This window comes from Notamacropus eugenii, chromosome 1 (genome assembly GCF_028372415.1).
Source record: "Notamacropus eugenii isolate mMacEug1 chromosome 1, mMacEug1.pri_v2, whole genome shotgun sequence".
Lineage (NCBI taxonomy): Eukaryota > Metazoa > Chordata > Mammalia > Diprotodontia > Macropodidae > Notamacropus > Notamacropus eugenii.
The window spans coordinates 63,652,058-63,666,674 of record NC_092872.1 but is presented as its reverse complement, the minus strand read 5'-3'; the positions used below and the strand labels follow the sequence as shown (position 1 = coordinate 63,666,674).

Here is a 14,617-nt window from a genome sequence, read left to right as displayed (position 1 = left end):
CTGTGAAAACCTGAGCCGATGTAGTAGCCATTTGGAATCCCAGATTTCAGATTGACATTTTTCTGATTTCTCCCTTCTTTTTGTGAAAAGCACAAGATGAACCTCTTGGGAGTTGAAGAGGGGGAAAAAGTCCTCTTCCTGTTCTTTTTCTGCTGTTAGCTGGTGGATTTTCCAAAAGTGGGCTAGTAAAAGTACCTAAGGGACTAGAGAAAACTTTAGGAAATTGTTGAGAGTGGATAGCAACCCTAGAGAAGGCACACTTAACTTTTTGTGTGTCAGTCTGTAGCAGTCCGGTGAAGTTTATGGATCCCTTCTCATAATAATGTTTTTAGTTGTATATAATAAGATACATGCAAAGTAACTCATCATTTTCAAACCTAGTTATGAACCTATTAAAGAAATGTGTGATGTAGCAATATATCTAGCAGCAGTTCTAATAACCAGTATAATTTCAAAGGAGTGATGAAATGAAATATTTCAAGATAATCTTCAACTACTACTATGATATGAAAATATCTGATTTCTATTGGTGACAAAGTAACAGGTATTGCTAACATTACTGTGGTTTGTTACTTACATTTCATAATGAAAGAAAATGTTAAATTTCAGTTAGAGGTTAGTAAAAATACAGATGTAATTTTTTTCAAAATCACTGAAATCTATCCATGGACCTTGGGGTCCGTGGACCCTACCCTGCACAATTCCAATTCACAAATACTGTATCTAATCTTACTCCGGTCTCAACCCTCCATCTTGATTTTTAGTGACATAGCAAGCCAGAAAATTCTCTTTTGTGTTGCAGAAAGGTCTTCTGCGGGTTGCTGCTGGCCGTGGGCCAGAAAACCAAGTTCCTAATTTTGAAATGTTTAAAGATCACTGCCTTCTAATACTAGTTATTTAGCCTGTTAGGACCTGAGGCTTACTGCCGAGTGATATTGGATACTACCCTTAAAAAACATTCACAAGAATTGGCCTCAAAGGTACTTGAACAGGTAGTTCAAGTCATTCATTAGACATTTTCTAATTGACAATTAACATGCACAATACTCTGCTAGGAGTGGGATTTGGAAAGATTATAGGAACAAGTCCAGTCAGGCAACAAACTTCTATTAAGCACTTTCTAGGTGCCAATGCTAAGAAGTGCTGGGGATACTAAGGATGGCAAAAAAAAAAAAAAAAAAAGCCTTATCCATGTCCACAAGTCGAGGATCCAGGGGGACAGGAGGAAGACGCAACATGTAAATAACTAGGTATGTACAAAATGGGAGGGAAAGGCATTAGTTGCTAGGATCTCCTGTAGAAGGTAGGATTTAAGTTGAATCTTGAAGGGAACTATGGAAATTGAAAGGCAAAGGTAGGTAGGGAGAACATTCCTGCCATAGGTAACAGCCAGTAAAAAGGGCATGGGGATGGGAGATGGAGTGTCCTTCTAGGTCCCTCAATGTAGCTGGATTATATTGTTCATGGTGGTGGGAAAAATAATAAAAATAATGGGGAGGTAAGAAGGCGTCAGCTTGTGGGGTGCTTTAAATGCCAAACAGAGTTTATATTTGATGCTGTTGGGAACAGTAAACTACAAGAGCCCAATGAATGGGGTGAGGGGAACACCATCATGCCTTCACATTAGAAAAACTACTTTGGCAGCTGAGTGAAGGATAGATTGGAGTAGGGAAAGATAAGGTTGGAGGACGATTGCCATAGTTCAGGAGAGAGGTGATGTGATGAGATCCTGAATGAGTGGAGAGAATGGAGAAGTATACAAGAGATGTTTTAAGATTTGAAATTAGACTTGATATGTGGAGTAAGTGAATGAGAGTAAGGAGTACAGGGTGACATAAGAGGTTGTGAGGACGGGTAAATGGGAGGGTGGCGGTGCCCTTGATAGGAAAGTCAGGGAAGTTTTCCTTGATGTAAGGAAGAGGGAAAAGATGATGAATTCTGTTTTGAACATGTTCTGTTTAAGATGCCTATGGGACATCCAGTTTGAGACATTAAAAAAGGCAGTTGGTGATGCAAAATTGTAAATTCAGGAGAGACTAAGGCTGCACCCACATATCTGATAATTGTTTGCATAGAGATAAGAAGACCCATGGAGGCTGATGAGATAACCAAGTGAGATTGTATAGAGGGAAAAGAGAAGGCCTAGCTTTGGGGGGATACCCATGCTTAGTTGGGCATGACTTGGATAAAATCAAGCAAAAAAATTGAGAGAGGTCAGACAGTAAGTAGCCAGGATTACAGTCTGATCTACAGTATAAAAATACCAATGGTAAGTCAAGAAGGATAAGAATTGAGGAAAGGCTATTATTATTATACTTGGCAATTAAGAGATTATTGGTGTCTTTGGAAAGAGTAATTTCAGTTGATTGATGAAATCTTAAGTCAGACTGTAAAGCTTTGAAGAAACCAGTAGATATGGAGAAGGATGATAAGATGGAGTTGAAAGGATAGTAGAGGTAATTTGCTAGCAAAGTTAAGGAGGGGATAGGGTTAAAGGAGCATGTAGATAAATTGACCTTGTTAAGGAAAAGGCTATGTCTTCATCTGGAGTGAAGGTGATTATTGGTAAAGATGTCTCAATGATATGAGAGGAGAGAAGAAGGGATAGGTAGCTCTTTTGAACCTGCACCAAAAGCTGGAGGAATTTCAGATTTTGGTTCAGCAACCTGATTTCATTCTCTTCTGTTCTTGATTTTACCTTAAGGTCTGTTTCCTGATGTCATGCCCCCACTCCCCTCAGAGAATCTATGCTTCTGACCCCATCTAGGGGACCTAAGGCTTATTTCTTCCCCCTGACTTCTTCTCATCACTCTTTGCCCTTCTCTGTGCCTAGATTCCAATCAGGAGCCCATCCCTCAGCTCAGCAGGATGGGTCCAAGAGCTTTTCCCTGTCAAGCAGAGCATGGAACTGATGATCAGAAGCCTGAGGTTCTGAGTTCCAAAATATCGGACAAATCCTTTCCACTTTGGCCTGTGTCAATGCAAATTAACACCAAAGGACTCAGACGAAAAATAGTTGCCTTTTCTGTCAGGAAACACTTCTAAAACTGTTTTTGTTATCATAAGTCTAGTCACCTAACAAGCTCAGAGTCTTTATTGCATAATAAGCTTACTTCTCTTTAATAACTCAAAGGCTCTAACAGCAATAGACCATGCTTTCAAGGTTCAGACATGTTACATCCTAATCCAAACATTCTATACTTCCCTCATAAGCATGAAGCCATATAGCCAAAGAGATTATAAAAACTACATTAGAAAAAGTTCTGGTTTCCTGGGAGTTGGATGCCTTGGATTCCAGGCCTTGGATTGATAACCTGTGTGACCTGGGCAAGTAATTTCACCTCTGTAGGTCTCAGTTACCTCAGATAGAAATAATAATGTTTATTCTGCTGTAACATTTATTACTCGGGCCCTCACTACCTGAAGGTTAGGTAGGTTATATTTTGTCCTTCCCCTAGGGTTCTCAAGTACCCTTCTTAAGGAGAAGTGAAGGGGTTTTTCTAGGCTCTCTGCAATCAGTTCTGACCCCTCACCAAAGGTACCCCCTCTTGCGCAGTTCCATTTAATCTCTAACAAAGTAGCTTTTGCAAAGGAATGTTTCCTTCAAAGGCATAATAACAAATAGATAGACATACTCTCCCAAAATGTGGAACATAATCCACCTCCACCATTATAGCACAACCTCATACTCTGGAGGGTGGAAGTGGATTAGTTAACTCACTTATCTACAGAACAAACACCCAATCTCTAGTTCCAAGTCCAAAACCCCCATCAGGTTCAAATTCCAGGTTCTCTGCCCTCTCTAGTCTCCTGTTGGACAGCCTGGCTGCAAGCTTCTGCAGGAGTCCTGCCCTGAAAGGCATCATGGGTTGAAATGGTGGGAATCACCTCCAACACCTAACACTAGTACAAACTCCAACACCACCAAGCCCATTTCTCTCAGAGTCAGCTTAAAAAAGAGGTTGTACCGGTGAAGAAATTTTTCTACTCTCACAGCTTCATTTAAGTCATGACATCAAAGCTGTGGTTGAACAATGTGATCTTCACCCTCTGGATTCAGCAGCAGGGAGTGCAGAACAGAGAGTGAGTCAGAAAGAACGGCCATTTTAGTCTTGCCAGCATCAAAAATGTAGCCTTTTGGGTTATGCATCCAATCAGAGGAGGCTATATCCATTCACCTCTAGTAGGAGATGCAGAGCAGTTCCATGTTAGTCACTCTGGGCATGCTCCAAAGGCCCCTCAGGATGCCTTCTTACACCACTTGTCTTACAGAAATGGCACTGCTGACCTGGCCTGGAATCTCTGGCCATGAGCAAATTACATAACCTCAATGCTCCAGACCTTTCTCTAAAACCATGGTCTACAGATGAGTGACCAATCTTTATCAGTGGAGAGAGTTGCCAAATAGGGAGTTCCTCATACTGATGAAAATCATGAATCTAAACCAAAATACTTGATCGTAGATTTAGAGCCAGAGGGACCTTAGAGGCTATCTTGTGCAACCCTCTCATTTTACAGATGAGGAACTGAGTCTGACAGACGTTAAATGACTTGCTTAAGGTCACACAGAATTAGTATCTGAAACAGGATTTGAAACCTAGTCTTCTAGAAGCCAAGGCTAGTACACTATCCATTACATGATGTTACTGTGAGGAAAGAAAGTATTTTGTAAAAATTAAAATACTAAATAAATGATTATTCCCACCCCTCCCAAGTTGTGAAGAAAGCATGTTATATAGATTTAAAGGGCTATAGAAATGGTTGCTATGATCACTACTACCAGCGTCCCCTCTTTATTGTGAAAATAACATTTTGTAAAAATTAAAAAACTATATAAAAAATTAAAAAAATCATTACTCTATTAACACCAACAACACCTGAGCCCCCCCTTTTCCCTCTTACTACCTAGTTCCCTCAAAAAGTTCTTGGGAAAGCACTTTGTAGACTTCAAAGTACCAAAGAAGTATAAGCTCTTATGGCTTACTGGTCTCAATTTGCCACAAACTATCACAATGCCGCCATCTTACCAACTAATCTGACAAAAGCACCACCAACGCAATTCAGGGTAAAGCTTTATGTGAAAGTCGGTAAATGTGTAATGTGTTAACATTGTCATGGCATTGTTGCTTGGGGCATCTGGGCCTCATTGGAGCTTAGCATTTGCTGTAGATAGCAGCATTTCCTCGCTCTTCATATTCCTCTTTGCTGACCCAGAGCTGCTGGAAGGCTTGGAGGGAGGCTAGGATGGAGCCTCCAGTCCATACAGAAGTCTTCCTCTCTGGTGCTGCTGCCACGAGGGGACTGTCATTGGGAAAGAGTTGGCTCAGCTCCCTCTGGAAGCGGTCTGGGAAGCCATCCAGCATAGTGCAGCCCCCACATAAGAGTATATTGGCCATCATCTCCTCCTTAAAGGAGGCTTCACATTTGTTGAGACAGGCGGCGGTCACGGAGGGCAGGCCCTGCTGGCTAAAACCAGCTAGGGAAGGCTTGAAGAGCATTTCAGAGCACAAGAACCTTTCCTTGCCAATAGTGATCAATTTCCCATCTGGGAGCTCATAGTCCACCCGTAGGTCTTCGAGGGGCAAACTGAACTCTTCGTCCAGATTGGATGCCGCATAACAACACTTTTTCTTAATGTGCTCCATGATATGTAGGTGTTCATCACTGAATTTGTGCCCGGATTCATTCAGTAGCTTCATAAGGTAATTGGTTAGGTCGCAGCCGGCATAGTCCACATGGCCTATCAAGCCTGGCATGATGTCCCCCTCTGAAATGGGCACAACATGGGAGACACCATGACCACTCTCTACTACTAGTCCTGAGGTCTTGCCATAGGAATAGATGGACAGCAGGGACTGAGAAGCAACATGCATAGCTGGGATGCTAAAAGTCTCAAACATCAGTTCTGCATACTTCTCCCGGTTACTGCTGGGACTTAGTGGAGGGTCTGAAACAAGAATAGCATGTTCCTCAGGGAGGATCTTCATGGCTGAATGAAAGATATACTCCCAGATATCCTGGACACAGTCCCAGTCCACCACTATACCATGTTTGAGAGGGTTGACCAACTTGAGAGGTACTTCTGTGTTCAAAAGTTCATGTCCCACATAGGTTTCTTTCCGGTTGTCTCCCGAGTTGGCAGTCTCCAGGAAGTGCTTACCAACTGTTGATGAGATGAAATAGGTGGGCCTTGGTTCTCCTGCATAGCCACATTTACAATACTGGGAGCCAAGGTCGATAATTAGTGCTTTGACCTTTCTTGTTTTCTTTGGTTTCATCTTCATCTGTGCTGGTGTCCCATTATCCATGGATTTCCCATCTAGGCTCATTAACATACTGGCTTCGCCAGGATCACCTTGGGCAGTTCCTACAGGCATGGGCCTAGGGCTGGGGGTGTTCCTCGTTGCCATTTGCTTCCCTGACTCAGTTTTCACATCCACATACTTGAGATCTGTGGTGAGAAATAAGTAAGGCTTACGCTCTGATGGCCGTCATGGCGATCACTGTAATTGTGATGTAACAAGCATTCATACTTCAGAGAGTTTTCCCCTCCAGTGGTCTATATGATGTATTGAGGACATGTGAACTCTTCACTTAAAAGTTCTGATTCAGTGGGAAATGCATAACTAGTTTTTTAAAACTCCAAACACCATTTATTCAGAGAACCTCTCCATGTCTCTCCATTTTACTCCTTTGCTAAGAAGGGTTGAGTCCTCTAACAGTGTTATTAACACTTGTGTTCAAAGAATCAGATAGAACCAAAATTCCCCTGATTAATTTCTTTGAGAAGGTATAAAAAATGTTAGCAAGTCAAGTCAGGGGAGACAACTTGAGAAATGTTGTTCTAAGAAATAAAATCTAATTTAGTAAAGATAGTTGTAGTGGCATAGGGAATAAAGAGCCAGTCTTAGAGCCAGGAAGTGCTAGAATCAAGTGCCTTCAAATAGGTATTGGCTACGTGACCCAGGGCAAATAACTTCCAGTACTCTTAAGTGGTTCTCCAAGACTAGAAATTGCAAAGAAGATATTGACCTATATTGGTAGGAGTAGCCTATACTAATGAAATAAATCCAGTATTCACTCCTTTACTGTACTTTAAGAGGCAAAGTAGAGTAATGGAAAGTGAGTTCGACTTGGAATCAAAAGACTTCATCTGAGATCTATCTCCAATTGTTAATTGTGTGACCTTAGACTTTTATTTGAAAAAACTGAGGTTCAGGAGAATTATCTCTAAGAGGGATTGATAGTAATTAACTGTCCTGCCTGCCTGCCTCATATTGTGGTTTTGAGAATCAAATGAGATGCTGTAGGTAAATGTTCTTTGTGAAATGTACAACAGTACACAAATGAAAGCTTTTATTAATATTACCATTATCATAATCCTAATTTTTTCTGTTCTACTATATGGAAATGTTTTCTCTCTCCCCCTTTCGGTGTTCATAAATTCAAGATAAAAAGTAAATTTAAAAATAGCATTATTATTATGGTTAAAAGTAATTTGGCTCTATGGTAGCAACTAAAAACCAGAATAAGCAGAGTAGTTCAATAACTGTTCATGAAGGTTCATTTGGCTACATGATCCCTTCCCTCAAATAGTTTTTAATCTAGAAGGAGATAACGCACACACAAGTCTATCATGGAACAGGACATGCATAAGAAGGGTGCAAACTATATGACACCTGGGTAAGGGAAGATCATTTTCAACTAGGAACCAGAGAAGGCTTCATGGAGTAAGTAGGTAAGCATTTGAGACAATTCTTAAAGGATAAATGGTATTATTTTAACAAGTCTTGAAGACAGAGTTAGAGAAGAATATTTCATTTGCAGGAGATGATGTGAACCTAAAGGCAGGGAGATAGGAAAGTGCAAACTTTGTACAGGAGTCAGAGATGAGTGAAACGTAGGGAGATGCTTGAAGCAGGGAAACCAATTAGGAAGTTATTTCAGTACTTCAGGACAGAGGGGTTAAGAACCTGAACTGGGGTAATCTAGGCTATGTGAGTGGAGTGAAGGGCACACATGAGATAGAAACAGCAAGATTGGGCAGTTGTTTGGTTGCACATGTAGAGTTAGAGTGACTAAGTCGGAGGATGCCACCAAAGTGGCTAAAATTGGTGTCTGGAAGGATGGCGCTGTTCTCTACAGTAATAGGGAAGTTTAAAGAGAGATGGGTTTGAAAGGAGAAATAACGAGTTCTGTTTCAGATGTGTATGCAGAGTTCAAAATAATCAATTGGCAGTTGTTGATGCAAGCCTGGTGCTCAGGAGAGAGGTAAGAGCTGGATTCGTAGATCTTAATATATATATTAATATATATATATAATTGATATATAATAATCTGTTTAGAGGTGACAACTGAAGGGGTGGCTGATTAAATCGCCCAGAATGAAAGCATAGGATAATAACAGCTAACATTTAGATAATGCTTACTTATCTCCTTTGACCCTCACAACCCTGGGAGGTAGATGTTATCTCCATTTTATAGATGAGAAAACTGAGGCAAACAAAGACTAAGTGACTTGGCTAGGGATGATACGGCTAGTTTCTGGGGCCGATTTTTGAACTCTGACTTCAGGCCTGGCACTCTATCCATCATGCCCGGGAAAGGTCTAGGAGGTTAAGGGACTTTCCTGGTCCCCCGAGCTTTCAGTGCTTACCTTCTGTCTACTATGTGTAGACAGACACCTTCTATGAACCTCGTTTTTAACATGTCTCTCACACTGGAATGTTAGTTCCTTGAGGACAGGGGCTATGTTTTCTCTGTATACCCAAGCACTTAGCACACTATCTGGCACATAGTAAGTGCTTAATCAAAGCTTGGTGACCAAATGGATGATGAACTAGCAAAGGATGTTGCACGGTGCCAGGCACTGTGCTAGCCCTGAGGTTACAAAGACAAACGTGTCATAGACCTGACATTCTATCAGGGGAGATAATGAATGAATGAAAAAGTATTTAATAACCCCTTACTGTGGCACAAATCTATTGGGCCATGCATATCTACCAGGCAGGCTGGAGCTGTTGGTCTGGTGGGTGTGACAGGTTTTAACCTTCAGTCTCCTAGTTTTCTTCCAGGATGACCTCAAGCCAAATCTGCATGCAGGCTTTCCCTGCTCTGCTGGCACTATCTTGCCTTCCCCTAAAAAAAAAATTACCATGTATTTAAAATGTAAGGTCCTTGAGGGGAGAGGAGATGGTTTCATTTTTTTTCTTTTTAACCTAGGGCAGTACTGGTATAGCACATAGCAGTATGCACTTAAATGTTTTGTTGATTGATTATATCTAGGCAAATGGGGAGAGATCAGCTAGTGTAGGGGAAGGCAGGCTGAGTTCCTGATAGCCTACCAGGTCCAAGCAAGAGGCTGATTTCAAACCCAACAATGGCTGTCCCTTGCCTCCTGAATAATGACTGAGCATTCAAGTTCTTCCTTAATCTGGCTCCAAGCTACCCTTCTAGCCTTCCCTAATATAACTTCCCATCATGTACTGTGTGTTTTAGCCAAGTTAGATTATTTTTTCTCACTTCTATGCTTCTATTCTTACTTTCCTAAACCTGGGAAAAGGCAGACAGACAGACAGACACACACACACACACACACACACACACACACACACACACACACACACTGTCTCTCTCTCAGTCTCTCTCGGACCCCAGTGGAGACAATGCAGGATCTAAAGCCCCAAAGTGCTGGGAATAGCCATTTATACCCTCCCCACCATAGATAAGCATATACAGAATATATACACAATACAAGTGTAGTGGGGAAGAAGGGTGGGATTTGGTTCTATAGCCTCTATCCATGGCCAGTTGATGTGATCACCATAAGCAAAGGGGAATAAAGTCATCCTTTATAAAATGTGAAATTCTTCCTGATAGAATTAGAAAGAGAGCCTGGACATTGAATGGGGAGACAGTTTGACAATCTGAAAGAATTCAGGCCCCTCAAGTAGGAGACACATGCACACACTCTACATGAAGACAGACTCATTCTGTTTTAAGGAGCAAGGCCTCTGGCAGCAGAGTCCCAGAGAGAGAACTAGCCTGGCTGGTAGATTTGGTCTGCAGGCCTACAGAGTTCAGCTGGATCTAGGGCCTAGCACTGTGGATCCTAGGCCTAGGAGAGAGCAGTGTGAAGACATCTGGTGAAGAGGAAAGGACACTGAGATCCTGTAGAATCAGAGGCAGGGATTGTTGTCTTTGTGTGTTATCATTAGTATGTCATCAACACTCCACTTGTCCCACAAGCACATGGAAAGAATGCTTTGTAGTTCTTATACCACTTATCGAAAAAGGGAATCAGAATAGATGTGAGAGAGAGAGAGAAAGGGAGCGAGAGAGAAAGGGAGAGAGAGAGAGAGAAAGACAGAGAGAGAGAAAGAGAGAGAGAGAGAGAGAGGGAGAGAGAGAGAAAGAGAGAGAAAGAGAGATAGAGGGAGAGAGAGAGAAAGAGAGAGAGAGAGAGGGAGAGAGAGAGAGGGAGAGAGAGAGAGGGAGAGAGAAAGGGAGAGAGAGAAAGATGGAGAGAGAGAAAGGGAGAGAGAGAGAGAGAGAGAGAGAGAGAGAGAGAGAGAGAGATGTTACTGTAAGGCTTTGGGGCAACAGGGCTTCTGACTGGCCCAAATATGTCCCGGGGATACTTGAGCTTGTTGTTTTCAGCTTCTTAGCTACCACCCTTAATAACACTCATGTAGATGAGAGCAATGATATGTATGATGAATATTAGCAACAAATTTTATTCATCTTCTGCAAACATGATTAAAAAGCACTATTTCTATAGCCTATTATTGTGCTATTAGAGCAAGATATAGTAGCTACTGGGTTCAAGATTTGTCTCTGGTACATATTGGCTATATGACCCTGGGCGGGTAAGTCACTTAAACTCTCAGGTCCCCAGTTAACTCTCCAAGATAAGAGCTCTCAAAAAATGGCCCACTGATCCCCAGGGTTCCCTGAGAGCTTCTTCCAGGGGTCTGTGAGGTCAAAACTATTTTCATAATAATACTAAAATGTTATTTACCTATTAAAACACTCCCTTTTTGACTACATATCTATATGAGGCTGAATTTTCTTTATATACTTCAATCAAAACATACTGTAACAGACTGAAGTGAATATGAGAATCTAGTTCTATTAAGCAAGTGAGAGAGATTTGCAAAAATATGTAAAACAATGCCACTTTTCTCACTAATTTTTTTTTGCTCTGGAAATTATTTTCCATAAATAATACTATTTATGGTAACAGGTAATAAGTTTATTATTATTTTAAACAAATCAAAAAGCAGTTTAAAATTTATTAGTATTAATTCCTAATACAGTACATATTGATATAATACACATAAACAACAGCTCTTTGTGGTACTCAGTTTCTGAAAGTGTAAAAAAGTCCTAAGATCAAAAAATCTGGGAACACTTGCTCTAAGACTATAAATTGCAGAGGAAGTACTAATATCCATAGGTAGAGGGAATTTCCTCATGCAGTATTTCCTTAACCAATGAAACCCACAGGCCCATTTCATTTTCTTCCTTTAATAAAAACAGAAAATATGTAAACTTTTGTTATAAGTAAAAACATTCTTGATTTTTTTTGGGTTAGTTTTATATTTATTTATAATAGAGTCTGTCTAACATTACTTTAAGAAGCCATGTTTCCACTGCAGTTTTGCAGAGTTGAAAGGCTGAACAGGACCAAAACCCAGCTAACACCTTCAGTCCCACAGGACAATGGTGTCTAAGGTTGCTAGTAAGGAAAAGGGGTGGAGAACAGGTTCCAGGCAGCTTAGTTACTAAGTAGTGGTTCTTATGGTAATTTGAGGGACTTTTTCATTAACCAGCAAGCAAGTCTCCTTGAACACTATTATGATAGAAAAAAAAGAATATATTTTTATTTCTGGCATGAATTATTTTTATATTTAATTTTTAAAATACGATTTAGTCTCATTTTTCTGAGGGATATTACACAACACATTTGAGGGGAACTGTGTTAAACGGGAACAGGGAAAACAGGGTGGTCCTCCATGATTTTCCCCATTGTAGTCATTCCTCAAAAAGACTGAAAACCACTGAGGCAGAGATAAGGAACAAAGAAATCACCCACATAGTGTTCTATGGTAAGTGGTATAGAAAGGGTAACCAAAGGTTTGAGTAATTTAAAATAGGTAGTCTTAGGAAAAGAGCACATAGAAATGACCAACTTTTTTTTTTTTATCCAAGATCTATCCTAGAGCAGACAAAACTTCTCAGTGATTGAAAATCATTATTCCACCAGGCTGTACCAACAGTTGCCTTCTGTCATAATCGGTGATGTCACTGTCAGGAAGATTCTGAAGTCACCATTTTGATTTTGGCCTCTTCCTCTGCATTACGCCAATTGAGCCTAAGGAAAGAGTCATCCATGAGAGGAGGGGAAAAAATATGGCATTCACAAGGACATGGGCTCCACAGGTAGCGACTATTGGGGAAGGTCCAGCAAAAAGAGCTCTACTTGTTAAAGCAACTGAACAATTTTCAAAGGAACCCGAGTCTTTCCAGGTTGCCTCCTTGACAGAAGGTCCCGCAAAAAAGGCACTGCTTATCAATAATAAGAAAAAATCTGAAGAAAATGCCCTTTCTACATTAGTTAAGGAGAAACCAAAGAGAGTGAAGAAAACCAGAGCAGTGGTTGTGGACATCGGCACAGGCTACTGTAAATGTGGCTATGCTGGAGAGCCAAGGCCTAGTCATGTGATTTCATCTACAGTAGGGAAACCTTATATGGAGACCGCTAAAACTGGAGACAACCGAAAGGAAACATTTATTGGACATGAGCTCCTGTACCCCGATATCCGCCTTAAGTTAGTTAATCCCCTGAGACATGGTATCATTGTGGATTGGGATACAGTGCAGGATATCTGGGAATATCTTTTTCTGCACGAAATGAAGATCCCTACAGAGGAACATGCTGTTTTGGTGTCAGACCCTCCCCTGGGTCCCTATACCAACAGGGAGAAGTATGCAGAGATGCTCTTTGAAACCTTCAACACTCCAGCAATGCACATAGCCTATCAATCTCGACTGTCCATGTACTCTTATGGAAAGACATCAGGTTTGGTAGTAGAAGTTGGTCATGGTGTTTCCTATGTGGTCCCAATCTTTGAGGGATATCCTTTGCCAAGCATCACAGGTAGGCTAGACTATGCTGGCTCTGACCTTACTGCTTATCTAATGACACTAATGAATCAATCTGGGAAGCATTTTACAGAAGACCAAACAAACATTGCAGAAGACATCAAGAAGAAACACTGCTTTATGGCTCCCGATCCTGTCCAAGAGAGCTCCTCCGTCAAAGATGACACAATTAACTACAGGCTTCCAGATGGAGAACAGATTACTGTTGGCCAAGAACGTTACCTGTGTTCCGAGATGTTCTTCAAGCCTTCCCTTATCAAATCCATACAACTGGGCCTTCATACCCAGACTCTGACGTGCCTCAACAAGTGTGACATTGCCCTCAAAAGGGATCTGATGAACAACATTTTGTTGTGTGGGGGCACTACCATGTTGAACGGCTTTCCTGACCGTTTTCAAAAGGAGCTGTCTAAAATATGCCCAAACGACATTCCTACAGTGAACGTGTTACCTGAAAGGGATACTTCAGTGTGGACTGGAGGGTCAATCTTGGCCTCACTTCAAGGATTTCAATCACTCTGGGTCCAGCGGTCAGAATACCAGGAACATGGGCCTTTCTTCTTATACAGGAGATGTTTCTGAAGCCAAAGCATGCCTGCTGGAACATGTACTCATGGCCCAATTAACTCTGCTGCCTCTCAGGACAGTGGCCCAAGATATATCTAAAATACCGTAACTCATGTTCTATTCAATAATTACCATGTTCCAATTCACAGTGTAAATGATCTTCTGTTGCTTGATTTCACAGGAATGGCAGACATCACAGCTATGTCATCTGACTTAGGTATTTGCCAAAATGAAAGGGTAGGGGGAGGAGGGAAGCTTAAAGGCATATACTATATTGTTTAACCTAAAAGAATTATTTTTTCCTTTAGAGGAAAAAGAACCTAGTTTTATTTACTTACATGCAATACTTAGTACAATTTTATAGTCAAAATTGGGGGAAGTAAGAGGGTCCATTAGTTGTTATTCTGACGAGAGCTTACCAGGGGCAAATAGACAATGAGTATTTTCTCCTCAAAATTGGGATAAAATTATCTAAGCAGAAAAATGTTCAAGACAACAACAAAAGGCCAGTCATCTGTGTATATACTCTGTTGGAAGTGGGCAGGCAAGGCTCAGCAAGGCACAGACATAAATAAGAAAATCAGCAATTGAGTAGAAGCAGCTTGGACTACAAGTTCACAAACTTCTGCTAGACCATTAGAGAAATACAAATTTACATTAAAATTTTCCACCCAGGGCCACATATAATCAAAGAAATATGAAGTGATTCTGTCAGTAGAGTATAAAGTTACAAGATTATAGGTGTGAATTACTTCATACCTTCCCAAACTGGGAGCAGGTTGTATTTGTCAAGCAGAATGACTATAGGAATAGGTCAACCATACAAAGAAGTACATGATCAACCAGCATTTATTGTGACTTATGCATGCCAGGCACTGTGCTA

General features: G+C 41.0%; 2 protein-coding genes across 4 annotated transcripts; one reads left to right on the top strand and one right to left on the bottom strand.

The window, feature by feature from the left end:
- Positions 1-5,059: 5,059 nt before the first annotated feature.
- Positions 5,060-6,567, bottom strand: ACTL7B (actin like 7B). The gene has a single exon (XM_072604455.1). The coding sequence runs from the start codon at positions 6,408-6,410 to the stop codon at positions 5,154-5,156; it is 1,257 nt and encodes a 418-aa protein (XP_072460556.1). The 5' UTR covers positions 6,411-6,567; the 3' UTR covers positions 5,060-5,153.
- A 1-nt stretch (position 6,568) lies between these two features.
- On the top strand, positions 6,569-13,889 carry ACTL7A (actin like 7A). 3 transcript variants are annotated; one of them, XM_072604428.1, is made up of 4 exons: positions 6,569-6,790; positions 7,597-7,738; positions 8,205-8,271; positions 12,214-13,889. In XM_072604428.1, the coding sequence occupies exon 4, from the start codon at positions 12,415-12,417 to the stop codon at positions 13,747-13,749; it is 1,335 nt and encodes a 444-aa protein (XP_072460529.1). In that variant the 5' UTR covers positions 6,569-6,790; positions 7,597-7,738; positions 8,205-8,271; positions 12,214-12,414; the 3' UTR covers positions 13,750-13,889. The 3 variants fall into 3 exon arrangements, with proteins under 3 accessions (XP_072460529.1, XP_072460536.1, XP_072460546.1); XM_072604435.1 differs by having other exon boundaries at positions 6,623-6,790; positions 12,269-13,889; XM_072604445.1 differs by lacking the exon at positions 8,205-8,271 and having other exon boundaries at positions 6,684-6,790; positions 12,269-13,889.
- Positions 13,890-14,617: the final 728 nt, after the last annotated feature.